Here is a 26,212-nt window from a genome sequence, read left to right on the forward strand (position 1 = left end):
AGCTCAAGGACTTGCTCACTGAGCTATGTATCATATATGATTGGTGTGCCGCTGAACTTTTCTCCACTTTGGAGAGGCTTTTACAGTGCGTCTCGAAACCGATGCACCTGCCTTCACCTGGTCTCCATAAGCGACTAATGCAGGTTGCCTTGGATAAGGGAGTTTTGGCAATAACTGAGACGGTGACGGGTAGGACTCGATGATAGACAGATTGGGGCGTGGAGTTTACCTTAAGGGCAAGTAGGCAAGTAGACGTAGGAGTAGAGGTGAGCTGTAGGCGTATGAAGAAGGGAAGATGTGGATGAGGGTAGCTTAAGCCCCCGAGATCCTGAATAGCTTCATATTCCATGCGATCTAGGGGAAAAATGCAATGTCTAGCGAAATGTGTAAAGTAGAATGAGTATAAATTTGTGAATTTTCACTAGGGTCACTGTTAGTACTAGTAGATGGCAATTTTGCAAACTCCGAGCTAAGGGATTAATCGCCAGAACTAGAGTGATGTCTCAGTTGAGGACTGAGGGATCCAGATGGATATGATAATGGTTTCAAAATATGATTTGCCTAATATATTTTCTGGGTGAAGCTATGCAAGCGTTTTGCTCCGAGCTCCGAGTCCTGATTTCGCTACTCGACAGCATATACCTAGGTATCAGCACCGTCTGCTCTAGACGGTTTATTTCTCGACTTTTTCATTGTGTCTGTGCTATCATCTTCCAGGGTTCCCTTGAACAAGGGCAATTCTTTTGGATCATGTATATCATAACTGTTCTCGCGTTTTGGCTGTTCCTCTTGCCCTCTGTCATCTCCGATACCAAGCCCCCTCCAACTATCAATGAATTATTCGTGTTCAAGAGGGATAAGGAAGGCGAGCATATGACTACCAAGGGCGGTTGTGCCGCTTTTGTCGAAAATCAGCTCCTAACAGCTCTATTTAAAAGCAGGAAAATGGTCCAAGCTGGCCTCCAAGCGCTCATCGATGCCAAAAATTCCAATGCCAAGGAGATAAAGTTGCCAAACGGTATCTCAAGACCTACTTCGGCATGCAAATTGGAGATACCAAGCAGATGGACTTAGTGAAAGGTGAATCCCTTGCTTCCTATATAACCTTCCGACACATGTTGCTGACATCAATTCAGAACACCTCACGGGAGTGAAAAAAATTCCTGGATGGACAAGGACACGAACTCGGCACTCCACACTTATACTGCAGTGACGACTGGCTCATAAAGCAGAGAAGGACGGACATTGCTTGGGACGTAACGAAAGTAACGGCCCCAAAAAAAAAAAGCAGTTATTGGAAATGGACGCTAACGGAAATATGGTTCCTATGTTAATTAAGGATTTAAAGGCTTACGAGGACGATATGTGGCTGCCCCACACAGAATACGGGCCTCGCATAAGCAATGGGCTGGTCCCTTACTGGTCTGATGATTTGTGGGAGGATGTGATAACAGAAGATTTCGGAAGCAAGACCTACTGCACTGCCCCAGGGCAATACCTGGGAGTAACGCAAGATCAGACCGAGCCTGCTTCGATAACACTGTGTCCCGTGAGCTTTAAAACCCCCCAGGCTATCGATGGTCTTGGAAGCAAAATACCCAAAAGGGGCCAGTCGGTCGATGAGTTCCTTCCGCTAAACGGAACTTTCTCCCATGAGATTTTCCATCTCGTCATGGGAGTGCACCGCACTCCCGATGCCACATGTAAGTTCTCATGATCTTTAGTCTAAACAGTGTGGGCAACCGCTAATGACTCGAAGACGAGTGGAAGAAAATTACCGCCTTGCTGAAAAAGGCGGTTATCGATAAAGAATCGGACGACCCTAAAGTACAACTTCTGACCAACGGGGAAAGCATTCGCCAGAACCCTGAGACATATGTCTTCTTCAGCGTTGGGTACTGGTATTTCCTGCAGACCCAATGGATCACTGACCCAAATGAACGATGGAGTTTCCAGAGCGGCTCAGCCGCGAAGCCTAAGTTATCCTAAAATAACGAGAAAAGGAGAAAATCGGTTGATTGGGCCCAATCGACAAATCTGCCATATGACCGTCCAGAATCTCACACCACCGGTACTCCTTGCTGCCTTTCTTTTTTACACGCCTGTATATACAGTATCAATGAAATTCATTGCTTGTGGCTTGTCTCTCACTATTTTACCTTGATTCTGGTACATTTCACGTTCGTTTCATTATAGAGATCGTTGTCCGGTAGGGTTTGGTATGATAATAGAGTTAGAGGGCTAATTGTATGAGATATCTTGAAATACTCTCCTCAAATAGCGTCCAAAGAGCTGATCTGCAACATCGAATTTCAAAGCTAAATGACCCGGGTATCCAACCCCTCAGGGATAGTCTTAAAAGATAGAAATTCTTCCGTCCAGCCCATAGGTCCTACTTTTTCCAGATTGGCACAGAACCTCTCCTGCTTCCCCTTATGCCGATGCTCGGCACGCTCAGTACTTTTCCAAAAATGCGGCCACAGAAGCAACTGAGCTTCCTGGCCATCCACCGATTCTGTGTGGGTGGCCCACATCTTGACAGGATAAAGATTTTGATAACTAGCCTCAACATCATTCGTAAAGTTTTTCAATAAAGCCGGTCCACGAATGGATTTGATCTTCGAAAGTTGGGCCATTTGCGTTTCAGTCACAGGTACCGGAAAGTAGATCCAGAACAGTTGGACGTATGATTCCAGTAGAGGTTTGAGGTACTTGAATCTGCGAGAGGGTGTCTCATGAGAGGACACGTGCACTATTCCTCGACTCCTGAAATTCTCATGATAGACCTGAGCGGACGGCGAGGCTATGAACTCTCTCTGGTCCAAGATTCGTTTCCATTCTGGACACGAATTAGCTTGGTTTTGCGCGTTTAATGCATGACTCACCTGTCACCAGAAGAATTGTCTCCGAGTCCTGAAGTCTTGCCCATCCAGATCCCACTTGTCCCGGGGCCTCAATCAGTGGCAGAAACAACCCATCCCATTCGGTATTCAGCTCAAGGCCTTTGGGAACTTGAAGCTTGGTCCAGAGAAGAATTGCTCGGTCGAGGTCCTGTGACCCGACTCCAGTAGATTGCGCCATGGCAGATTTGAAGTGTATAAAGAATGTTGGAGTCTGAGTTCGGAACTACCTGGGTAAATATGCAGCTGAAAAACGGGTGGAAAGTGGCAAGGTCTCGGTTGCGGCCTGAGGGATCTCTAACTAACTGGTTAGTTAACAATATACAGCTTCATTCCTTATAGTATCACTGCAGTGCCTTTGCACTTAGTGTGAGAAAGTCGGCAAGTATCAGGTGTCATTTGACATATGTCTTACCTTTTCCTCTGTGTCAATTGAGAGCCAAAGTAAGTCCAGACCACTATAGTGACCCTGTGCATATATACAGGCCTTTGAAAGAGTGGTATTTCCGGGGCTCAGATTAGTCACAAAACACCTTGGTAGTCTCTTACAAGGCGACCAACAGTTATTTTACCACTTGTCACTTCCCTTTCCAAAAATGGTACGTGCTATATGAGTGGGCTTGAGGTTTTTCAAAATCTGAAAATCCTTGTTTATCTACCCCTGTTCATGCATTCTCGGTTATACATTCTCGTTTATGCACGCTGTCAAAATTAGTTCCAGGAAAGAATGCGTAGTAATCATTTTAATTGGTTTTCTATGATGGCTCACTACACTGAGATGCGCATAATAGTGAGAGCCCGGAAGTGCCCAAGGTAAGATAACGACAATTGGGCGCATCATTAGCTTGATATAAGAAACAATAGCGTTTGATCCAAATTTCAGGCCAATGGGCATAAAATCATATTTCCCCACTGTAAGAGATGCAGTCATCCTTCTCCCGATGTTCGTACTGCTTATCGAGTCATATGGGATACCTATCTTGACCCCAAACCCGTGATAGGTTTCGAGGGCTTCGCGCAGTCTACGAGTGCGCATGTGCGATATCCTAGAAAGTCCAGTCATACCTCTGAATTTTCATTTTTTTCGTTTTTGCGCCCTGTTATAATTACTAGATCCCGAGGCCGAGGTCCACTTAATGGGTGCACTTGTCAATGACGGGCTATCCTATACATTCCCTCATGTTCTTTACGAAATCCATAAGCCGAGCACGTGGCTTGGACCAGGCATAATAAAAAGCCAACAATTTGTTGTGGACACTTTAACCTTTGAAGAGTCATTGACAGTTCGAGGCAATTCAGTCGACTCCACATTTTACCGTGGCCCCTAATTTGATCCGGACTCCTGTCACCCCATGTCGAATTTACTCCTTCCAAACCATGGCGTCGTTCAAATTCACTAGAATACCAGAAAGTTAAAAGAACAGAAAAGAGCCCCCGCCCCCCTCCCACCTCCACAGCCTCTACATTCTGCCCAAATAAAAAGAGGATGCCGCCGGACTACCGACTCCGAAAACCTACAGAACCACCTTGGGGTGAATGTTGGAGAGTATATAGACGACCTCAATCAACTAAAGTTAGCGAAGTGCCTGATTGCGTGATTGCCCCTGTTCGTACACTGTTCATCCTTATCGATTGAATGGGGTGTGACTTGGGAGGGTTTGATCGCATAGGTATTGATGCAAAGCTACTGGAGACACAAAGCGGTAGATTATTATATTTAATTCTAATTCAACATAAGAATAAGGTACTTCATGAATTTCAGCCCCTTCTTTGTGGATTGATTATTATTACCATATGGCAAATTTGCTGAGGACTTCAACCGAGAAATTATGCTGCCAACAAATTTGATGCCATTTCATTCTTTCCTTTTCAAAACCATCGACATTGTTCCATTTAGCGAGCAGTATATCCTCCATCAACAACAATGTCCGCACCAGTTGTGTAGGTGCTAGCATCACTGGCCAAATAAACATAAATTCCTTTCAACTCTTTCGCCACCCCGTCTCTGCCCATCGGAATCATCGACGTCCAAAGATCCTTTGTCTCTTGATCGATAAAATCAGAGAGTCCAGTGTCGATATAACCAGGTGAAACTGAATTGACACGGGCAAAACCCCTCCATTCATTTGCCAAAGACTTCGCAAGGTGGACGCAACCTGCCTTGGCAACATTGTACGAAGTTTGCTCTTGGGGAAAGTTGGCAATATGTCCAGACATGGATGCAGTGATGACCAAAGACCCAGTACCACGCTCTTTAAAGTGTTGACCAACGGCTTTGGCACAGTGGAACGTTCCATTGAGGTCAACCTGAATGATCTGCATCCAGTCCTCGACAGTACCATCAAGTACGCCGGCATCGGCTGCCTGACCAGCATTGACAATAAAGCTGTCAATCTTTCCGAAGTCAGTGATGATTGAGCCGACAAGATTCTGGACGGAGTCGTAGCGGCGGATATCGCAGTGGTAGGCTTGGGCCTTGATGCCAAACTCATGGGAGAGAGCCTCGGCGTTCTTCTTTGCACTCTCTTCGCGAGAGAAGTAGGTGATGGCTACATTGGCGCCCATTTCGGCGCATCCTCGTGCGGCTTCGTATCCGATTCCTCGTGGGTTTGATGCACCCGTGACGACAACAACCTTCCCCTTGAGACTGAACAGCTCAGTCAGGCTTTCGCTCTTGGGAATTGAGATGGGCATTTTGATAGTTCAAGGAGAGAGGAGTGAAACGGTGGAAGAATCTAGTGGATGCGGTTTGAATGGATTGAAAGGAAGCGAATAAAAGCAAACTCGGAGTCGAGCATCTTATTTATAGATAAGTATTTTCCATACCAATCCTACTGCACAGCTTCGTTGTGCGAATTAGGAAGTTCTGACGGAGGGGCGGGAAATCGCCGCACGACACCCTCCGAAGCAATACCGTATAAATGGAGGCGTTTTTAAAACAGAAATTTAACTAGTATTTTCTAAATCGGTATTGTAAATTGAGGTGAATTCCCGATTTTTTATGATGACAGAGCAGCCAATAAAAATCTTTTTTCTGGTGGCTTTCCTGATGCGAGCATCTGGACTTCTCACTGGACATGAGCACTTTGGAGAAAATAAATCTGGTGTGTATGCAGTGAAGGTTGTCAAACTTAGCTATACAAATTGAGAGGCACTCGAACACCCCTATTAAGGCCAGTACTGGATTCTAGGATTGACTCTTGAGTCCAGATAATTTGCTATCCTACTGAGGTTTCGAGTAGGCCATGGGGGATTGCCCATTACGCAAATGAAGTGTGGTTTTTAAATCATGCAAGGGTGCCAGAAAGCGCGCGAGTCACCGAGTAGAAAAGGAGATCGAGTAGAAAATCTGTATTATAGGTTTAAAAAAAGGCTATATCAAAGTCTTAATGACTTTAACCAGGTTAATGTTGAGGAAGACAATGGCTTGATTTTTGAAAATGCAACTATCTGAGGAAATGTCCCAACCGATGGTCTCGAAAGCCAGAGCAACAGTGGCATCCTAAAACCTCCTTTCACATGATAAACAATGGAATCGCGCTTTTCGCATCTGTGAATCTCCATTTTTAGAACCCAACACCAGCAATCATAACTTTGAACACATCCTGTCTTCCAGCTTTGACAAGCTCAAAGGCTTGCTCAGCTTCTTCGAACTTGTAGCGGTTGGTGATCAATCGCTTGACGTCCACCTGGCCACTGGAGATCAGGTCAATAGCCGCTGGGTAGCATCCGGCCAAGTAGCGGATAGAACCCTTAATGATTAAACCACGCGTGCAAACAGCGGTAATAGGGAATTGAATGACTTCCTTACCCATACCGGCTTGGACAAATGTGGCACCGCGTTTAGCGGCGAAGAGACCAAGTTGAACACAGGGCTCAGCGCCCGAGCATTCAAGAACCGTGTCAAACCCATCACCAATGTTAAATCGCTCCTTCATGATACTGGCCACGTTTTCGGCGTGCACCATAGGGTCGACATTGGCGCCCCGCTCTGGGAATGGGGGTAGGAATGTGTGATCAACACCATATAAATTGGCGACATCCAGCCTCGACTGCACAACGTCGACGCCAATAACAGTTTTTGCGCCCCACGCCTTCGCAACAGCCTGACAGAGAACACCGATCGGGCCACATCCCAAAACCAACACGGTCTGGTGAGCACGCAGATCAGCAGTCTTACAGATAGCCACAGCAACGGAAACAGGCTCAACCATAGCAGCCTCCTCTAGATCCATGTTGTTGGGCACCTTGTAACAGAAGTCGGAGGCGTTACGGTAGTATTTGGCGAGGGTTCCGTCCCATGGGGGAGTGGCGGCGAAGATCATATCACCACAAAGGTGGTACGAACCCTTGCGGCAGTAATCACAGCGGCGACAAGGAACGCCAGGTTCCATAGCAACGCGATCACCGGCTTTAAGGTGCGTGACCTTCTCACCGACCTGGGTGACCACACCGGAAGATTCGTGACCGAGGACCATAGGGCCTGTGAGGACATAGTCCCCAATACGGCCACGTTGCCAGCTATACATGTCAGTATTAGATTTGGTGCTGGGGCAGAAGATGAGCTTACTAGTGAACCTATCACGATGTTAGCCGGAAGATTCTGTAGAATTCTGGGGAGAGAAGAAAATACATACATCACTACCGCAAATTCCAGTTTGAGCAACATGAACAATCACATCGTGAGGGTTCTGGATGACAGGCTTGGGGCGGTCTTCAATGGCCACGTCCTTAATATCGCGCAGAACAAAAGATGCGTTCTAGAAAGATGGTCAGATTTGGGTTGAAGCGGATTGTGAAGAACAAACCTCCATATTGGCAGTTGACAGTGGTTAATCCGCAATGTATCTGAGAGAATCTGAGGACCTTTGGATTCGAGAATTTGACAAAATGACCCTCTATTTATACTCGCAAGTAGGAACAATTGACAAAAACTGCTCCGATTTGCATCCATACATGGTTTTCGAGAAAACACCAATACGGGTAACAATTCAATATTCTGGGGAATATTACAGGAGATCACAAGTACTGTAAACTGCTAAGACAAGTGGGGCTGCTCCATACTGAAAATTAATGTTATGGGGAGCCCCGCTTCGGAGCAAGAAGTCCGGTTGAGTACTCAACCTGCATCTGTCACCCTAGTAGGAATTCAAGAGACCAAGGGAGCTGAACGGAAGATCGCGGGCTTACTGCACCCACTGAAGTCGATTCGACTGAATGCATAATTAATTAGCCCTAAATGCGGCGAACTATCAGAGGCTGCCAGCTTGCGGTCTATGGCGCTGTTTTACCAGCGAAAGAAAACAACTATTACCGACGGAAAAAGAGAGAAAAGAACCAGTTAACTAGTTACATCTATAAGGCAGATACCTTCTAATAAAGGCTCCCAGCTTTAGAGGCATCTGCATTGATTATCTAGCCAGAGGAAGCAATTAAAGCACCTCTACCCCCTCGGCCAAGAAGGTAGTCGCCACGCTTACAGCCACGAAAGAGAGCATTACTGAAGTCCAAAGCTATACGGTATAAAACAAATTCATGTCCAGATAGACCTAGGTAGGTAGTTTTGTTAATTTAGTGGTGTGTTGGTTGCTATATATGCATCTCTAAAACGTGTACTAGAAAAATGGACATGGCAGGATTCCTAACTATCATTATCAATGTTTTAAATTCTTGATTGCGTCTAGTATGACAAAACTAGTCTCAAGGCAAAGTGTAACCTCCATCAATCACCATGTTGGCTCCAGTCATGTAGCAGCAGGCATCACTGGCCAGGAAAACATAGGCCTGAACATAAAAGATTAGATGATATAGGAGAAAGAAAATTGGTATTCACATACACCTTTCAACTCGGCTGGGTCGCAAATACGACCTCCAGGGATCATGGAAAGCCACTTGTCCATCAATTCCTTTGGCTGTTGTGTGATCACTATAATCGAAAGACCATGCGTTAGCAAAAATTTTACTCTTGTCAAAGCATACTTTTGGACTCACTCTTGGTCAAAATGAAGCCAGGGGAGATGCAGTTGACACGTGCAAAGTCCGCCCATTCCACCGCCAAACCCTTGGCCAGGTGCACCACTGCAGCTTTCGAGGCATTGTAAGCGACCTGTGTCTGGGGAATATTGACCAATATAGCGCTGACAGATGCAGTGATGACCAGATTTCCCTTGCCCTGCTTTTTGAAGATCTTTCCAGCAGCCTGCGCAGTCCACATCACGCCGTCGTAGTTGACACTATTATCGCGAGCCCAGCTCACTTCATCGTACTCGAGATTGGGCCGGTTGGTGCAGACACCGGCATTGGCAACCACAACATCGAGACGACCAAAATCATGTGCAATCTGGGTGATGGTCGCGGCAATTGTGCTGCGAGAAGTGACATCCGACTGATAGGTTTTGATTTCGACATTTGTCTGCGTCGCTATCTGAGCCGCTGTTTCGATTGCATCTTTGCTTGAGGAGTAGATCAGAGCAACATTAGCCCCGGCTTCTGCGAGACCCCGAACTACTTCCAGGCCAATCCCCCGGGCGCCTCCTGTTACAGCAACAATTTTACCCCTTAGGGAAAATTGCGAAAGAACAGGCGCGTGAGCGTCAGGGGATTGATAGAGAGGCATTATCGTAGATAGTATTTGGTTGTCAGTAAGGGTATGTGAGGCAGATATACAGGAAAATGCGAAAGAAATAAATTGACAAATAAAGTGCAAACTTCAAAATTAATCGACGGTTGTCTTGAGGTATATTGGCGTTTTAACCAACTTAAATAACACAAGACAAAGGAACAATGCCCACGGATTGTACCTTTTTCGCGGAAAGGTGAGAGCCAGTACAGAAAACAAGTGAGGATGTGGATTATTGTATTATTTCGTATTGCGGAATGTACAAGAATTCAACTAATGAAAGATACGTATAATCGAGAGACCAAGTAACAATTTCGTCATTGAAGAGCTTTCGATGTTTTTTATTCAATATTGACTGAACTGGTAGTCTCTGTACCCAGCGGCTCACACCGTTCTTGTTGGGGGGGGTAGAGCCGATGATGCCGGTGGAGTCACTCGGACTGGGGTGACAGAGGTCCGTCCTGCAATTCGGCATCCCGTAGCCAAGGTCAGGTGTGGATGTGAAGAAAGTGGCTGAATTATCGATTCACTTGTTCATGCTATGTATGATGTCTTTCCCCTTCTGTAATGTTGCTGCAGTATCCCCCATGGAGTACCCATCATCTTCTCTTTCTTGTCTACTTGACATACGTGTGTATTGTCTGAACCTGCGTATCAGTAAAGCATTGTGTTGCGAATCCAATGGCAAAGAGCACATCTAACTTCTGGAAACTTACCATCACACAGTTCGGGGTATACGGTAGATGTTTTCTTCCTGAAAAGGGAGTATGGGCGCATGAACCTTGGAACAGTCCAATGGGGTGACAGGGCTCCGTTGACATCGCCACTTACCCCGGCTCGCGATTTTCCGGGGATTGAAAGCCTAACGGAGGGCAAAACTGGGGATCAAAGTGAGGAAGAGAACATGGGGAAACACCACCAAAGGGAGATAGAACTCCGCAAATTCCAGTTTTTATTTAAAGTTTAATGGGACTTGAAGTGTCTAGAGAGACGCTTATATGCATACTATATATAAAAACTCGATTTTCCTCTCCCTTTCCAGTATCCGGGGTTCACCTAATTATATTTCATATCGATCACCATGACAAAATATTTCGGGCTAACCGGAACGAAGCTACATTCGGCCGTCGCTATGGTTGCCGGCATCGGCTTCGTGCTGTTTGGCTATGATCAGGGTGTGATGGGTGGTCTCTTGACTTTGGATACCTTTGTGGAAACTTTTCCCGAGATGGACACCGTGGGCAAGTCTCTCACGGCCGCGCAGAAATCTTACAACTCCAGCGTTCAAGGCGTTGTAATTGCTATCTACGAGATTGGATGCATGTTCGGCGCACTGGGCACTCTGTGGGCAGGCGATAGATACGGCCGTCGGAAGGTGGTGTTTGGTGGTGCCATAATTATGTGCATCGGAGCGACAATCCAGTGCGCTGCATTTGGTCTCCCACAGTTTGTCACGGGCAGGTGAGTACTCAATTACACTGAAGGATAGAGTTATATCGTTTTATTTTCAGATTGGTGCTGACCGACTTTTAGAATTATCACAGGCATAGGAAATGGATTCGTGACTGCGACGGTGCCGATGTGGCAGTCCGAGTGCGCCAAACCAAAACGAAGAGGAGCCATGGTGATGATTGAAGGAGTCTTGATCGTCTTTGGCCTGGCATTCTCTTATTGGCTGAACTTTGCGTTCTACTTCATCAACAACCAGGTGAATTGGCGGTTCCCGATCGCTTTCCAATGTGTGTTTGCCGGCATTTTGATTGCATTCATCCTCTCAATGCCAGAATCACCGCGCTGGCTCATCAAGATGGGACGAAACAGTGAGTCAAGAGCTGTTTTCGCTGCTCTTGAAGGTCTGCCTGTCACCGACCCCGTGATCGAGATGCATGTCCAGAGTGTCTGTGTGGGACTGGAACAAGAGCAAGGAAGCCGGATTTCTCTCAAAATGATCGGCACACAGGGCCGTAAGAAGCACTTTCACCGGTCAATGCTAGCCATATGGAGTCAAGCAATGCAACAATTATCCGGAACAAACCTCATCACATACTATGCCACAACCATCTATCAAGGCTCCATTGGCCTTAGTGCGGTAAACGCTCGCATTGTCGCCGCGTGCCAAAATACCGCCTATATGTTTGTTGCTTGCGTTGCAATCTTCACCATCGAACGAATCGGTCGACGAAAGCTGCTTATGATTGGATCCGCCGGTCAAATGTCATCGATGGTTGTCTTGGCGGGAACTATTTGGGCCACTGGTAAAGGAAACACGGACGCTGCAATTGTCGCCTCTTTCTTTATCTTCGCTTTCAACGCATCCTTTGCTCTGGGGTGGCTTGGCATCCCCTGGTTGTATCCTGCAGAGATTGTGGGCTTGGAGATTCGAGCTACGGTCAACGGCCTTAGCACGGCTACTGATTGGGTTCTGAATTTCATGGTGGTGATGATTGCTCCAGTGGCATTCAACAGCATTGGAATTTATACCTACGTGATATTCGCTGTGATGAACGGTCTCATGTTGTTTGTGGTGTACTTTCTCTATCCAGAAACGGCCAATCGATCTTTGGAAGAGATCGATGAGATTTTCGAAAATTCCAACCCGTGGACACCATGGGATGTTGTGAGCATCGCGCATGGATTGCCAATTATGCACGGGAATGTGAATGATGCCGAAAGTCGTTCAGCGGTCAAGCAATATATGGGAGAGAAGGAAAATGATTCCTACGCAGGGACATCGCACTTTACGGAGACCGTTGGATAGATTATAACTCTACTATGTTACAATCAAGCCATTTCGGAAGGCTTGAATCGCATTTTCAGAATTTTCTTCACTGACCTGGTGATCGGCAAATGTTAGCTATTATATACATGATAATACTTACCGTACGTATCTCAACGACTAGACGCATCTTCCTATGCGTATATTTAGAAGGCGGATTTTGTACTTCGAAGGTAAACCACACGGACTAGTTTCTCCCGTATGCTATTAGAGGACTTTTTGCTCACAGCAGACCTAATTACTTCCTACAAAAAGGGATCGATTGAACTCCCTGTCCACATATTGAGCGGATCAGTTGTAGGCTCAATGTATGGATCCAGATCAGGATGAGCTCTAAACAACTTGTTAGTTTGATGACAGCCATTTCGAGTACGGTGGTTTCTTTGATCGTACTCACATGAATTGTTCGTGGGGATCGAGTTGAGCAGCCTCCGGCCAGATCATACTGTACATAGACAGCATCTGCGAGATAGGACTGTCGCCGATGGGATCCGGCATCCAGAAAGTCTCTGAATCCGATACATTGTATGTCTGCGGTGGGCGAGTAAGGTATCCGGAACAAAGTTTCTCCAGGTTTTCGGCGCATCTCTCAGCAAAGGGACTAAGTTCTGCCATGCTTTTTATTGTTTCTGTCGCACTCTCAATGTCCTCTCGCCAACATGTGGCCAATGGCGATTGGGGGTCGTTTCGGATGCTGATCACGGGGACAAGAGTAGCAGAGAAAAGAAAGTACAGTGCATACCAACATGCCATGCGCGTGCGCGCTTGACTTTGCCAGAACTGGTTGATATGCACAATTGTCTCGTGTGATTCTTTCAAGCAACGGTCGCAGGCCATTTCTTTAAATACAGAAGACGAGGTGTCGCCGCTGTTTCCGGTGGGATTGCTTGGACGGCTCTGCGGGGTCGGATTGCAAGGTTTTCCGGGTGCCATCAATGCCATTTGGATGAGGAACGGTCGGTAAAGAATCATTCGGAAGTGCTTGAATCTCCATGTCATGATCGCGTGGGCCAATACGTGACGTTCTGGAATCGCAACATTTTCCTTATAGTATCCGGGGACCAAATCGAACCATTTGCCAATGTAATAATCATCCCAGGCAATCACCTGTTTTGCTGATGGGAATGGCTTTGATATAACGCGATTGTACAGATGATTGGTGAGTAGGTGGAACTGAGCTTGTACACGAACGTTGGTATAGAGGGTAGGGGCTGCTACGCTCCCGGGGGGCGTTGTTGTAGATGCGTTAAGATAACTGTCAAATGTGTTGAGCGGTAGCCTGGCATCTATTCCAGCGGGAGAGATAGCAATTGGGCGACTGAAGGTAATAGTTGAGCCAGCATCGAATATGAAAAGACACCACCATGTTCGCCGACGAATTTCCATATTGAGCAAGTCATTTTCACAGGCTGAAAGGTTTTTGTGAAGCCCTAGGCCAAACGCCATACGAACCGCCAAACCTAGGTAGTTGTAGCTTGAATTTGGACGGTCCCGTTTCTGTAGGTAGTTTGAGACTAAACTCAGGGTCTGCACTAATGTCAAATTGCCGACTTCGAGCATTTCAATGGACAGATGAGACCTAGCACAGTGGAAGAGAACCAGGTCATCATCATTTCGCGTGGTGGCTGCCATGAATGCTCCAATCGCCGCAACAACGTACATCAATGCCATCCATCCAGTTGTAGGGCGTGGTACAATCTCGTGGTATTGTGCCATGAACAGGCCCTGGTGGACCAATGGATACGAGATATGATAAGTGTTGAAGTAATCCGATATATATGCTTCAATCTTGTGTTTTGGAATATCTCTTTGCAGATCAATAGCAAGTGGCGCCCGCATTGACTGCTCGATAGACTCGAACGCGGGTTTGAAATTTGCCGTGGATAAAAAAGGATCACACGTGTAACTTTGAATCAGGCGAAGGAGAGCGGCACCAGATGCCAGACCAAGGTATCCTGGCTGTTCATCCTGGATGGAAAGAGCTGCCATCCCATCATTGCAGCTCTGGGCACCGCTTTGTCGCTCATCCCACTCATAATCCGACGTGCTCAGGGAGGGATTATCAATCGGTGTCGTGGGCGGTATATCAAAAGAGAAATTTCCATCTTGCTTTTCTGTTTGGCCGCTGATACTTTCAAGGCAGAGGGAAAGGATGTTGGATTCTGCATCATTGGTTTCTTGGCTGACATACGCCATCTGGCCCGGGAAATCGCAGGAAGGCGATACCTTTGATCTTTTCGAGCGAGCACTCTGCGGAAGTTGGTCTTGAGCAATTTCCCTAGTCTCATCCCGCCAATCTGCAGTATCTCCATTTCTGGCTCGCGCAAGTTCAGCTAGTAAGTCGACATCAGGAAGCCGCTCACGGATTATATCAGTCGCAATCCGAAGCGACTCTTCCACTTCAGTCATGTGTCTATTGATTAATAGTGTTAGGAATTCGACACACAATATTGTGGAAATCAAATGCTGCATACTTGCGCGTGAGCGGCGTGCGAACCTGCCTCTCGTAGAGACAGTGTCGGCCGTTTTGGACGCATTGAAGACACATCGGAAGCTCGCGCGAACACTGGAAAGAGTCAGCCATGTATTTTATGATAGATTTTGATGCGACTCAAGCGATACATACTCGAGCCTTTCGCCGCCGACACTCTTTGCATGCATGCGGTGTGTTGACGCCAACTTGCGATGTTTTCGGCGGGAAGCCTCGGCCACCATGGTTGGTAGTCGAGGCAGATACTTCTGCCATTTGCTATTTAGCCAATTTTATAATGCTAGGATTTATGTTTAGTGGTGTGAGGGGGTGTCAATCTCGTGAAATTGGTCATCTGATGCCGGGGATGCCATCTGTGCGGGGTAAAACGAGATAGCGGGTGGCAAATGCGCATTAACCATGGCAGATTTCTCCTCCACACCACTCTTTTCATAAAAAAGAAAACACCAAGGGTTTATGCACACCCAATTACCAGGGCAAGAATCGAATCTTTAATTTGTCCGAGTCGGCCCTGCTGGTCCTCTCTAACGCAATCGACCGTGCATGGTATAAACATCAAGTGGTAACCCTTGTCGCGTTTAACCTTAAGGGTGCTTTTAACGGGGTAAATAAGACTAGCTTGGATGCCTGCCTACGGGCACGAAGGATCCCTATGATCGTAAGAAAATGGGTCGTAAGCTTCATGAGCGACCGCCACGCGAGAATTAGATTTAACGACTTCCGCACCCCGATGAAACCGCTCGTAAATGCTGGGCTGGCATAAGGATCGCCTCTATCCCCGATTTTATTCGCATTCTTTAATGCCGACCTAGTCGACCAGCCTGTAGACCACCACGGTGGTGCCTTAGCGTTCATTAACGACTACTTCCGCTGGCGAGTGGGCAGCTCGGCTAAAGCTAACCTGGCTAAGATCTAGACAGAGGACATCCCCCGCATTAAGGAATGGGCGCGGCAGACCGGCTCCTACTTTACAGCCGAGAAAACCGAGCTCATCCACCTAACCGGAAAGAAGAGAGGACATTTAGAAGGATAAATCGCGCTCTGCCTTTTCTCGGGGTTATGAGAATGCCTCTGCGTCTAACGTTAAAACTGCTATTTCTATGGATCTCGCTCATCGACGTGCCTATCACGCTGGCGAAGCCCGAGTACGTAAAACAGCTACGTGCACGGAGGGTTTATCTATTAAGAAACCAGAACCACCACAAGCGATGCCTTCAATGATCTGTTCGCTTCGATAAAGAAAGGCCGTTAATACCAACCATTGAACAGATTGTGGTATGCTGTTGTGGAAGGTCATGGGAGATGCACGATTTTTCAGTCACTAATACCTCTCCATTTCTCACTTTCCAATAATTCTGCGCATCGGCTTACACACTATTCTTTCAATAATCCGTTTGTAAAATCTCTTCGGGGTCGGGTTGTATTGATATGATCAACATATATACAGTGATATTGAAACCAAAATGAAGTAAAATCTGATTATGCTAATCAACATCTATACTGTACCTATTCTTTCCATTCTATTACCTCCTCTCCCTGAATACCCCCATTCATCACGATAGGATCTGAAAGACAATCATTGCTAAGTAGATAGCGCTGGCCCAAAGGAAGAAAGGAACTGGTTAGGCATTATACATCGACATTTTGCCCAAATAATTCAAGGCAAGCGTTGATTTATGACTCCGACCGTTACACAGTAGGGAAGAAATTTATCACAGCCAACAAAGAAATAGCCATTTACTCTAGATATACAAGACGCAGAGCGGCCGTGATGTGCGCCTCTTCGGCTGCTTCTGAGATCAATGAATCTCAGATCATTTTTAATCCACTGTAAGAAGTCAGCGTCGTCCAGCCTTTGTAACAGGCTATACTGACCCTAAATATCTCTAATCGATCCTCTTTAGGTATCGCACTTCGTGCGATTGCCTGAAGCCCAGCATATAATTCCTCGATACATACCAAAACGCTTCTCATGCGGGGCAATACGCCTGTGCGAGCACCTCTTCTTGCATAAAACACGTACCAGCGGATGAAAGCTTTGATCAAGTTGACATCGGGAGTAGGAGACCCTTTTTTGATCTCATAGCTATCTGGGACCCTTCCGGTGTCAACAAGAAACCTGAGGGGTCGGCAGATACGGAAGCTTAAATAACATGTCGTGGTCACTTACCCGATCCAGAGTTTCACACGCCTCTGGTAAAGGTAAAGGGCTTTGACCTTAGCAGGACGGTCATGCTTTTTATGGATGGCACGCTCTCGAAAGAGTTCCTGGCGAGACTCGTGTCTTTCACTTGCTGTATCGGAAGCCTGGAGAAACATCTCCATATCTCAGGATTGGAAATGGGCGCTGAATGAGCTGAGGACTCAGCAAGAGCAAAAGGAGAATCTGACGTGTTGTAATAGTGATTTTTCCGTGGAGTTTCTGATAATCTAAATTCTACGGGGATTCAACCAGTATTTATAGCTCATCTTTGGAAGTAGTGTCCGATGAAATACTCCTAATAACAGAATCTTTCACCCTCCAATGGACACTTATCGCTTATTGGCGGCTGTGGGAGCTCACAGAAGCAGCTAATACATACTCCCAGGAGCCCATGAATAGGCCAAAATATACATTTGTGGAGCCCCAAAACTTAATGTTTATCCTCTGCTGGCATTTCAAACCCGAGCAAGCCCCCCCTTTACCATAGTGGCATAGGGACATGTGACAAAGGCGTTCCATCTACATTGAAAACATCGTGATGTGGGGTGCTAGTAAGAGCGGGCAACTCCAAGAAGCCTGGACTTGCCTGCTGCGGAGACCCATTAATCCCAGGATCGTTTCAACACATAGCAGAGTTCTCGATAAACGATACGGCCCCAGGGTGCAGTTTGCATAGTGGGCCGAGCTCAGCCTCATAATGAGGTTGTCGTCTTTGCCTACATTTCTCAGCTCTCCAAAAATTACTGTGGACTGTCTTCGCGTTGCGAATTTGTTTAGTCTACAGGTCCGCTGGAAATCAGTTTCACCACTTTATTCTCTATCTGGACTAGATCAATTTAGACTGTCAAGTAGGTAATAAGGCTATGGATCAAGGTGTCTTTTTTGACCTAGCGTCACTAAAATATAGTTTTGAGAAACAAATGTTTTTTAAAAATGGCGAAATTGATTTCGATCCGCCCTGTAGCCTTCGATGTCTAATAAAAATTTTCAAGCTCGACGAATGGGCTTCACTTAGTCTTCTGATGAGCTACATATGGGTTAGCGTGTCTCGTGATTAGGGTTTCAAAGGTGATCTCTCTGTTCCCGACATGGAAGGCGATACCGGTCGCTACTGTAAAAGTATGGTGGTATGTCATAAAGATGGATGCGATGCGAATTCAGTTTCAAACTGACCTTACGTGTAGAGAATAGGTGCATGAAATCCCAAATAAGCATAAGGATGACATTCCACTCTTTCCTAACCCAATATTTGAATGTGCAAAATATTATACTTACCCTGGCAAACAACCGCTTATCTTCTGTCATGCGAAATCGCTCAATAATGATTGATGCATGGTGCGATGTGCGGCCGACTACTTTCACGACAAGTGCGGTTAGAGTCTGCCACCTGCAGCAAAAGCAAGTAGTACAACGGTACACCAAGTACCAATTCTGTCCGTAAGGGTAAAAATGAGATTAAAATCTCAGTCGGTTCTCTGTGGAGAAAAGAAATGGGAACAACGTTACATACGATAGATAATAGTTAAGCAGCGCATTGCATGTGAGGAACCCATAGGATGGATCTAAGGTACCGACTTTCACTCACCCCAGTTTGGTGAGTGGATCGTCCATGCCTCCACAAGGACCGAAGCTGCATCAGGGCGTATCAACTGGAGCGTGCGACCGGTGACGCAGGAGATTGTTGGCCGTATTACCGATAAGTGTCGAATGGGGCCTACCGAGACGAGAAGGCAGCGAGCCCTTCGTCAGCAATCAGAGCAGCATACATAAAAGCGTGAAATACAACGTGAGCTTATACGGCTTTGGTGGGAAATCATGGTAAGGAGGCATGGTCCTGAGGGATGCAGTTTGTATACGTAAAGGGAAGTGACTTGAATTCAGATACATAGTCCCATATCTCGAATTTAGGTCGGGAACAGCAAATTTCCAATACAAGAGCAGGATTGTATTTCTGGGCCAATGCCTCAATCGATCTGGTCCCAGACCCCGTTCGCCATATTGAGTGCAATCTCACTGAACTGGTCGGGCGTCAGTTCGTGTGCTAGGGTGACCCGAATCGCATATGTTGTCGCAATGACTGAATCCAGCTCCAGTTTTCTATCCCCAACCACTTTCATGATATGACACAGGAGAGTCTCCATAGGAAATGGCCGTGATGCACGGTAGATGCACTTGATGGTGTCAATATGCTGACTCCGAACGATAATATCGACCGCGGGTGGGCCCATATACTCCTGATGATCGCCGTCGGATGCAAGCCTGATCTCGCCAGTAGCGCGATCGCAATACTTGCCATCCACAACTGGTGTTCGTTCCTCATCATGCCACCCAGGGGCGTGGAACTCCAAGGGATGGGTCGATGACATGATAGAGAAGAATTGGGATAAAATGTCTTGAGTATTGAGTTTCAATGTAGGTTTCGTATGATAGTATACTCTTTTGATGGGTTTTGTCTTATATTGTGAAGATGTGGATGGAAAGTGTGAGATGTGGATGGAAAGTCTGAGATGTGGATGGAAAGTCTGAGATGTGCGACAAGGATGCTTTTATATGCGACAGGGTGGAAACTTGATTATGCCATCATCCAAGCCGGGAAGGGGTAGCATTCTAGGAGGGTTGGGGGCGGCGGAAAAGCCGCCTCCCTGGCAGTCAGCATTATAATCACTCATAGCCACTCACTTGACATGAGTGATCAGCTTCTACGTGGAGGCTCCTTGTTCGTTATGGTGCATGTAGGAGTATTATCAATTGGGCGTAAGTTACGAAGATCACATTCTGAATTATACATAAAACTCGATGTATTATTTTACGATGGCCAATCGGGTATATTGTAAAGACTGTCTGATTGTGTTTGTCGAACTAGTAGTCACTTGCAAGTAAGGATAGACACCCATTCCCATTTCACTTCCATCCGGTGGGAAAGTTACATGATGCCGCATTTTCTGAGACCAAGTTAGGGTTTCCATCTCAAGTCATCATACAGGCACTGGGTATTCAACACAGAAACAATACTCACTACTATGCGTGGCAGCCACACTTGGCACACTGGCCGCCCGACTTCGCGAGAGATGAAGGGTCACAAAGGTAAGTTCCCTTGCTGTCACATCGACAGCCATTTTCCTTCTTCCCGTTGGTGCAACGAGCGTCGGGGCTCATACCCCCATCGCACTTAACGGTGTACTTGGCGCGGGGAGCTACCTCGACCGGCTTCAGCTCAGGGCCGGCAACGGGGTTGGCCATGGCCACGGTGCCAAGGACACCGGTGATGAGGATTGCGAACTGAGTGGGCTTCATATTAAGGAGTTTGATGGTGTTTGGAGGAAACGATTCTGTCGATGCCCAGGTGCATGGGAGCGTCCTTCCGCAACTTATATAAAGACAGGGCCGGATACATTCTTCTCCTTTTGCACAATACGGCCACCACGGCAGAGAGTATGAGAATACCTACATGTGAGTTAGGGTGCATAACGCATGTAAGGAGAGACGGAGCGACACGCTCATGGCTATGCCGGCGTAGCAACGTTTCATTACCATGATATCTCAATTGGATAGTAGCAGATCGTGGTTGCCTAGCAAGCTCTAGGACGCAGCCTTGCTTTGCTCCTGGGGCTATGTATCATGCCGGCATGCCGTCACTCCATGGCCTGACTCGGTTTTGATGATAAAAGGTATTGCATAATCGGTTCTCCCTGCTTGCTAAGACTTCGACTGATATCGGTCTCCTATATCAAGCTATTTTTCGTATAAGCGCAAAAAATATAAAGGGATGGGCTGTGACATGAGTTCAGCGTTTGTCACGGAGCAGATAAGATGACTGTTCTCGAGGAGTCCACGGCCTGTGAACATGAAGTTGACATTAGGATCCACAAGGCAAACAACGCGAGCTAAGAACTAATAAGGGCGGTGGCTTCCGTAGACCTACAGGCGAATATTATGCCTCCACCGAGGATCCGTACGCCTTCGCAGTAGCCGCCCCGCTGCCCAATTCCGCATGCTACACAGTGCATACGGAAACCCGGGTGTTACCCCACGAAGACTAGACATGCGCATATTGGGCGCAGCAGCCCCCATAGCATGGGGTCGGCCCGCCACCCGAGTCGCATTACGCCCCCCAAAGCGAAGCGGGGTCCAGCAACTCCTCTCGAGGAGCTGGGGGCGCAAACCCGTGGGGCAATGGCCACATTGGTCGCATCTAGAACGATGGATGCGAGCCAAACGGAAAGAGGAAACAAAGGATACGATCAACGAAAAGGAGACCAACCAACAGGGTATCGTCGAGCGAATTACTCGTACAAGAAAGACGTCCCCGTTGGCCATGGTGCCAGTGGGCTATGACAAATGCATCAGAAGCATTTTTGAAATAAGTACTCCGTGCTGAAAGTAAACAAATGCTGATCGACAAAAACAGTACTATTGTATAAGCTCATACATCGATCCTGACTCCAAGACAGCCCAATTGGGTAGACTAGCAGCCAGATTCTTAGCCGAGATGCGTCCGAGATTTAGTCAGGTCCCCCGGAAAATGGAAGCCTAGAAAGCGTTACATTTGACCCCGGTCAAGGGCTTCCCCATAACGGAATGATCGGCTGTCAAACCATTGTCCCTGGTGGCATTAGACCCAGCGCCCTGTAATAACGTATTTCACCACCGAGCTGCGCACCCCAGAACACATAGTAAAAGCGATACATTACAATAAGATGTTTCAATAACAGTTATTTCTATGGACTTTTCCTTGTAGCTTAATGTTTTTTATATAGCTTGTTAGAGTTTAGGGGGATTTAATAAATCAGTGACTTAAAATATACATATTTCTAGAGTTTAGCGATGTATTTTTTCGATACCATGACAATGCAAGTTCTGAAGTTATTCCAAATTAATATATGATAATAAAGAACGCTTATCGACTGCTATCGGCGAGTAATGAAATTAAATAAAAGAGCTAGTTAAAAAAATATCTTGTTCTAATGTATCGCTTTTACTATGTGTTCTGGGGTGCGCAGCTCGGTGGTGTGCGCGCGCAGCTGGTGAAATACATTATGATGCAATACAAAAGTAGTAATTATTGCCTACTTTTTTTTCTAGTTCTGCAAAGTCTAGTATGCAAATTAAAACGCGGGCTAAGTGCAAAGACACCGGTTGAAGAGACATGATGTTGATGAACAATAACAAGCAACCAACGGTTATTTGGAATAATTCATTTTCTTTTTAAATAACTTAAAGTAGGGCACTCGAAAATCTAAATTGCCCACCGCCCATCGTGAACGGGCAATGTCGCAGTCTACTCACAATCACCTACTAAACACTGATTCCTCCAGTTATCTTGATATAGGGAGGGTTCTAGATCTTGAAGGAAATCCGTCCAATCGCCCTCGCCCTAGTGGTAGTCTAAAGCCCAATTAGGGGATCGCTGGGCTATAAGTGAAGTATTCCGAGGGGTATTCCCAGGAGCATATGCTGAAATATGGCCTTTTACTTGAATAGGAATGAGACCGTAGGATGAACGGTCACGTTAACGGCGCCAGTCCTTTTTTGATAGGACAGACGATGGGGCCATCTAATAGGAAGGATTGCACGTGATGGGGCTAGCGTGTCGCATTTTATTGATGTAGCTTACTCAGGCCGCTCATCCTTACACTCAGTGAGCACTCAGTGATCAAATCAGAGTCCTCAGGTGATGCTCAGCGAGCAGATCAGTTAATTATGTAATGACACGTGACCAAGTCAGGATGTGATCAAAAAGCGGCAAGGGGTGGGCACTAAAACGGCAAAGGAAAGGTCTCGAGTGCCAGGCATTATCTGGTACACATGTAGGTAACCTTTCCAGTGAAAAAGCTAGGCACATTACATGACGGCTACAGTGACATTCCTCGGCGGGGAGTCTTGTATACATTGAAGACCACTCAGACTCCCCCATGCACTGCAGAGTCTCACTGTGTGTATAACATGTCCCAGCTACGTTTTCCTTCTTTGACTCTGTCCAACTCATAAGAACCGGGTATGGCCAATTCTTGTTCTGAGGCCTGTGTGAATCTGCCCATCCTCCACAGCCGGCACCAAATATTAAACTCCAGGGGTTTGGTAATGATATACATGTAGATAGCGCTGTGTGGAACATGAAGATTAGTTAGGTCCTCTACCAAGGCTTTAGTCATTGCTAAACATATATGCGGATGGCATTATACTGAGCATATTAAGCTCTATTATTCCAATGGCAGAGCTTTGAGCAGATCTGGTCTAATGATACTCTCTCAAAATACCGATCTAGACCGAGCACTTTTCCGGGCTGATCCAAAGGCTTAACATCAACCGTTCTGCAGAGTCTGGACTAAAATGGCAGATTGTTACATTTTATAATCCGAAGGAATCCATCAGTATCATCGTCCTTCGCCTGACTTGATTGCAGGGTTTGGGTTGCTGGCCAATGTGTGTAATTGAGCCCTAATTCCGGCCTTCCGACTTACTACATGGTGTAACAAGGCCTTTGAGATGATGCGAAACATATCTACGTAACTTTTTATTGAGGTTCAAGATTTCACATGCCACTTTGTTATGGCATGGATCAGCAGCATTAGTTGGTCATTGTAGTATACCTGAGGTATTTCAGTATAGAAAACAAGTTATAATACCCAAATATGAAGATCCAAGATATGGGAATGTACAAAGAGAGAGACAGGCCAGGAGTACGCTTAGATCCCGATGTACAAATAGCGGACCTCCGGCATCTATCTATAGACATCTCGAGAGGGATAGATGCAGGTATCAAACTCTCCACTGAATTCCGTGCATGTGCAACAGGAAAACAAGTACATACATAATTTCTACAAAAGCTGCCCTTAATTCTCTGGCGAATCTCTATATTTATGTGCTATTTAGCTATATTGTTTGAACCACACACACAGGTTGACATGAAATCGACAATATTCTTGATTCTATCATTATGGAAAGGCGTCCAACACGTCCAAGCAGCGGCCGTGTTCGCCCATTTCATGGTAAAGCCTTTCAACTACGGTCTATATCTCTGTTAACCTCTTACCACCCCAGGTCTATAACTCGGAGAACTTCACGGTCTACGACTGGGAAGTCAACATTGCAGCAGCGCAAAGGGCCCACATCGATGCCTTTGCCCTAAACATCGCATACAACTTCCCGACAAACAACCGCTCCCTAGTAAACGCGTTCACCGCCGCAAATGCCCTCGACTTCCAACTCCTATTCTCATTTGACTACGTAGGCAACGGAGCCTGGCCAGAAGGCGAGGTGATCGGACTACTCCGAAAATACGGAAGGAACAGAGCCTACTACCAACACAAGGGCAAACCCTTCGTCTCAACCTTCGAAGGCTCCTCCAATGCCACAGACTGGGCAACTATCAAAAAATACACAGACTGCTTCCTCGTACCGGGGTGGTCCGCACTAGGCGCGAAAGAAGCACTCGCCGTCGCCCCAGGCGTTCCAGACGGATTATTCTCCTGGGCCGCGTGGCCCGAAGGCCCAGACCCGATAAACACACACGTAGACTCAACCTACATGCAATGGCTCAAAGACACAGGCGATCTACCGTACATGATGCCCGTCTCACCGTGGTTCTACACGAACCTGCCAGGTTACGGCAAGAACTGGATCTGGAATGGAGATAATCTGTGGTACGACCGGTGGCAGCAAGTGATATCTCTGAAGCCGGAGTTTGTGGAGATCATCTCGTGGAACGACTATGGTGAATCGCACTACATCGGCCCGCTGCATGAGGGTGCATACGCGACCTTCGAGATCGGTAATGCGAGCTACAACTACGCCACTGGTCATCCCCATGACGGCTGGCGTGACTTCCTACCTTTTATTATTGATGTCTATAAAGGGGCTAGGGCGAATGTTACTACCGAGGGCGTCACTGCCTGGTTCCGTCAGTCGCCTGGGCACGCTTGCACTAGTGGTGGCACTATGGGTAATACAAAGACGCATGGTCAGAAGGAGTTCCCGCCTACAGATGTCTTGCAGGATGAGGTCTTCTACTCCGCACTTCTGCGGTCTGCTCAGGATGTGGAAGTGTCGGTTGACATCGGTGGGACTGTGCAGGATGGGAAGTGGAAGAATAAGCCTCACGGCCCAATCGGTCTTTATCATGGCAGCGTGCCGTTCGATGGTAATACTGGACAAGTTGTCGTGACGGTGTCTCGTCGGGGAGAGACTGTTGCTGAGATGCGCGGTGCATCGATCGCGGAATCCTGTCTGGATGATATCCAGAACTGGAATGCCTGGGTTGGCACCAACTTTGCTAATAATACAATTTCACCTCAGCCGCCGCCTTCTCCGGCTCCGACTTCGACTTCGCCTTCTGTTTCTGCGGCTTCGGCTCTTTTGGCGCTGGGGAGGTTACCATTTACGGTTGTTTTCGTGGCTTTGGTTGCGACTATGGTGACTGCGACGGCAATGCCTGTTCAGTATGAGAAATTGGGTTTGACTGTCCGGGTCTCGGAAGTTTCTCCACCGGTCTATGGCGCTGGTGTCGGCGATGGCAATGCTAGAAGCCAATGTAGCTATGGCACTAGCTATTGTGTATATCCAATCAACGGCTATACTTGCACAACGACAACGGAGGCTCCAGTTTTCATCCCAACCGGTGCCACAGCTTTCGCATACGACGCATCTTGGAATTTGGACTAGTCTTGAAAGTAGCACTAGTATTTGGTTTAAGGTAGTTAGCATGCGCTACGGGGGTCTTAGTTATCACTACATGATATCGGCCGAGGAGTAATACTGGCGATATAATACTGGCGATATAAGACACGGGGAACCACATCGATAGAGATATCGAGGCTGACCATTAATTAATTCTTGACCTGGGAAGGCTTTGAATTGTTATCAAATCTATATAATCTCAATGAAGGAGAAGAGGAATACCATAACTGGGCCAAACTCCCATGACTTCTAATAGGGCACATAAGAAGCATATAGCCATGTTAAGTTATACTGAATAACAGCAGAAAATGGTATACATGGTCATCTAAGCTTGAAATCTAAGCCCCTCCACCAAATCAAAGCAATACATCATATAGACTGATGTTTGCATCTATAACTCGATATAATTAACCTGCCGCCTTAAGGCACAACACGTATCACACATCCCAAGAAAAGAAAGCTGACAACAGAAGTAGAAGAGGAAGAAGCCCCCAAACCTGAAATTGAACCCCATATATACTGGAGAAAAGAAAAAAGAAAAATAGAC

At 46.7% G+C, this 26,212-nt stretch overlaps 12 protein-coding genes across 12 annotated transcripts; 4 read left to right on the forward strand and 8 right to left on the reverse strand.

Moving 5' to 3' along the window:
• Positions 1-1,300: 1,300 nt before the first annotated feature.
• N7447_003494 (uncharacterized protein) lies at positions 1,301-1,989 on the forward strand (the record flags this gene model as incomplete). Its single annotated transcript, XM_057227769.1, has 2 exons — positions 1,301-1,703; positions 1,760-1,989. The coding sequence occupies 2 exons, from the start codon at positions 1,301-1,303 to the stop codon at positions 1,987-1,989; spliced, it is 633 nt and encodes a 210-aa protein (XP_057087110.1).
• A 329-nt stretch (positions 1,990-2,318) lies between these two features.
• On the reverse strand, positions 2,319-3,081 carry N7447_003495 (uncharacterized protein; the record flags this gene model as incomplete). Its single annotated transcript, XM_057227770.1, has 2 exons — positions 2,319-2,839; positions 2,886-3,081. The coding sequence occupies 2 exons, from the start codon at positions 3,079-3,081 to the stop codon at positions 2,319-2,321; spliced, it is 717 nt and encodes a 238-aa protein (XP_057087111.1).
• Positions 3,082-4,793: 1,712 nt separating this feature from the next.
• On the reverse strand, positions 4,794-5,594 carry N7447_003496 (SDR family oxidoreductase; the record flags this gene model as incomplete). Its single annotated transcript, XM_057227771.1, has 1 exon — positions 4,794-5,594. The coding sequence occupies one exon, from the start codon at positions 5,592-5,594 to the stop codon at positions 4,794-4,796; it is 801 nt and encodes a 266-aa protein (XP_057087112.1).
• An 872-nt stretch (positions 5,595-6,466) lies between these two features.
• N7447_003497 (NAD(P)-dependent alcohol dehydrogenase) lies at positions 6,467-7,714 on the reverse strand (the record flags this gene model as incomplete). The annotated part of the gene is made up of 4 exons (XM_057227772.1): positions 6,467-7,421; positions 7,471-7,478; positions 7,538-7,660; positions 7,709-7,714. 4 exons carry the CDS (start codon positions 7,712-7,714, stop codon positions 6,467-6,469), a joined length of 1,092 nt encoding a protein of 363 aa, XP_057087113.1.
• Positions 7,715-8,600: 886 nt separating this feature from the next.
• Positions 8,601-9,516, reverse strand: N7447_003498 (uncharacterized protein; the record flags this gene model as incomplete). The annotated part of the gene is made up of 3 exons (XM_057227773.1): positions 8,601-8,684; positions 8,738-8,826; positions 8,892-9,516. The coding sequence occupies 3 exons, from the start codon at positions 9,514-9,516 to the stop codon at positions 8,601-8,603; spliced, it is 798 nt and encodes a 265-aa protein (XP_057087114.1).
• Positions 9,517-10,600: 1,084 nt separating this feature from the next.
• N7447_003499 (sugar porter family MFS transporter) lies at positions 10,601-12,277 on the forward strand (the record flags this gene model as incomplete). Its single annotated transcript, XM_057227774.1, has 2 exons — positions 10,601-10,980; positions 11,053-12,277. The coding sequence occupies 2 exons, from the start codon at positions 10,601-10,603 to the stop codon at positions 12,275-12,277; spliced, it is 1,605 nt and encodes a 534-aa protein (XP_057087115.1).
• Positions 12,278-12,688: 411 nt separating this feature from the next.
• Positions 12,689-15,010, reverse strand: N7447_003500 (fungal specific transcription factor domain-containing protein; the record flags this gene model as incomplete). Its single annotated transcript, XM_057227775.1, has 2 exons — positions 12,689-14,861; positions 14,922-15,010. The coding sequence occupies 2 exons, from the start codon at positions 15,008-15,010 to the stop codon at positions 12,689-12,691; spliced, it is 2,262 nt and encodes a 753-aa protein (XP_057087116.1).
• Positions 15,011-16,595: 1,585 nt separating this feature from the next.
• Positions 16,596-17,111, reverse strand: N7447_003501 (uncharacterized protein; the record flags this gene model as incomplete). The annotated part of the gene is made up of 3 exons (XM_057227776.1): positions 16,596-16,614; positions 16,810-16,905; positions 16,957-17,111. The coding sequence occupies 3 exons, from the start codon at positions 17,109-17,111 to the stop codon at positions 16,596-16,598; spliced, it is 270 nt and encodes an 89-aa protein (XP_057087117.1).
• Positions 17,112-18,953: 1,842 nt separating this feature from the next.
• On the reverse strand, positions 18,954-19,355 carry N7447_003502 (uncharacterized protein; the record flags this gene model as incomplete). The annotated part of the gene is made up of 1 exon (XM_057227777.1): positions 18,954-19,355. One exon carries the CDS (start codon positions 19,353-19,355, stop codon positions 18,954-18,956), a length of 402 nt encoding a protein of 133 aa, XP_057087118.1.
• Positions 19,356-20,007: 652 nt separating this feature from the next.
• Positions 20,008-20,283, reverse strand: N7447_003503 (uncharacterized protein; the record flags this gene model as incomplete). Its single annotated transcript, XM_057227778.1, has 1 exon — positions 20,008-20,283. The coding sequence occupies one exon, from the start codon at positions 20,281-20,283 to the stop codon at positions 20,008-20,010; it is 276 nt and encodes a 91-aa protein (XP_057087119.1).
• A 780-nt stretch (positions 20,284-21,063) lies between these two features.
• N7447_003504 (uncharacterized protein) lies at positions 21,064-21,324 on the forward strand (the record flags this gene model as incomplete). Its single annotated transcript, XM_057227779.1, has 1 exon — positions 21,064-21,324. The coding sequence occupies one exon, from the start codon at positions 21,064-21,066 to the stop codon at positions 21,322-21,324; it is 261 nt and encodes an 86-aa protein (XP_057087120.1).
• Positions 21,325-23,894: 2,570 nt separating this feature from the next.
• On the forward strand, positions 23,895-25,650 carry N7447_003505 (glycoside hydrolase family 71 protein; the record flags this gene model as incomplete). The annotated part of the gene is made up of 2 exons (XM_057227780.1): positions 23,895-23,978; positions 24,031-25,650. The coding sequence occupies 2 exons, from the start codon at positions 23,895-23,897 to the stop codon at positions 25,648-25,650; spliced, it is 1,704 nt and encodes a 567-aa protein (XP_057087121.1).
• Between the last annotated feature and the right edge of the window lie 562 nt (positions 25,651-26,212).

The sequence above is a fragment of the Penicillium robsamsonii genome (genome assembly GCF_028829455.1).
Source record: "Penicillium robsamsonii strain IBT 29466 chromosome Unknown utg000002l_segment0_segment0, whole genome shotgun sequence".
Taxonomy (NCBI): domain Eukaryota; kingdom Fungi; phylum Ascomycota; class Eurotiomycetes; order Eurotiales; family Aspergillaceae; genus Penicillium; species Penicillium robsamsonii.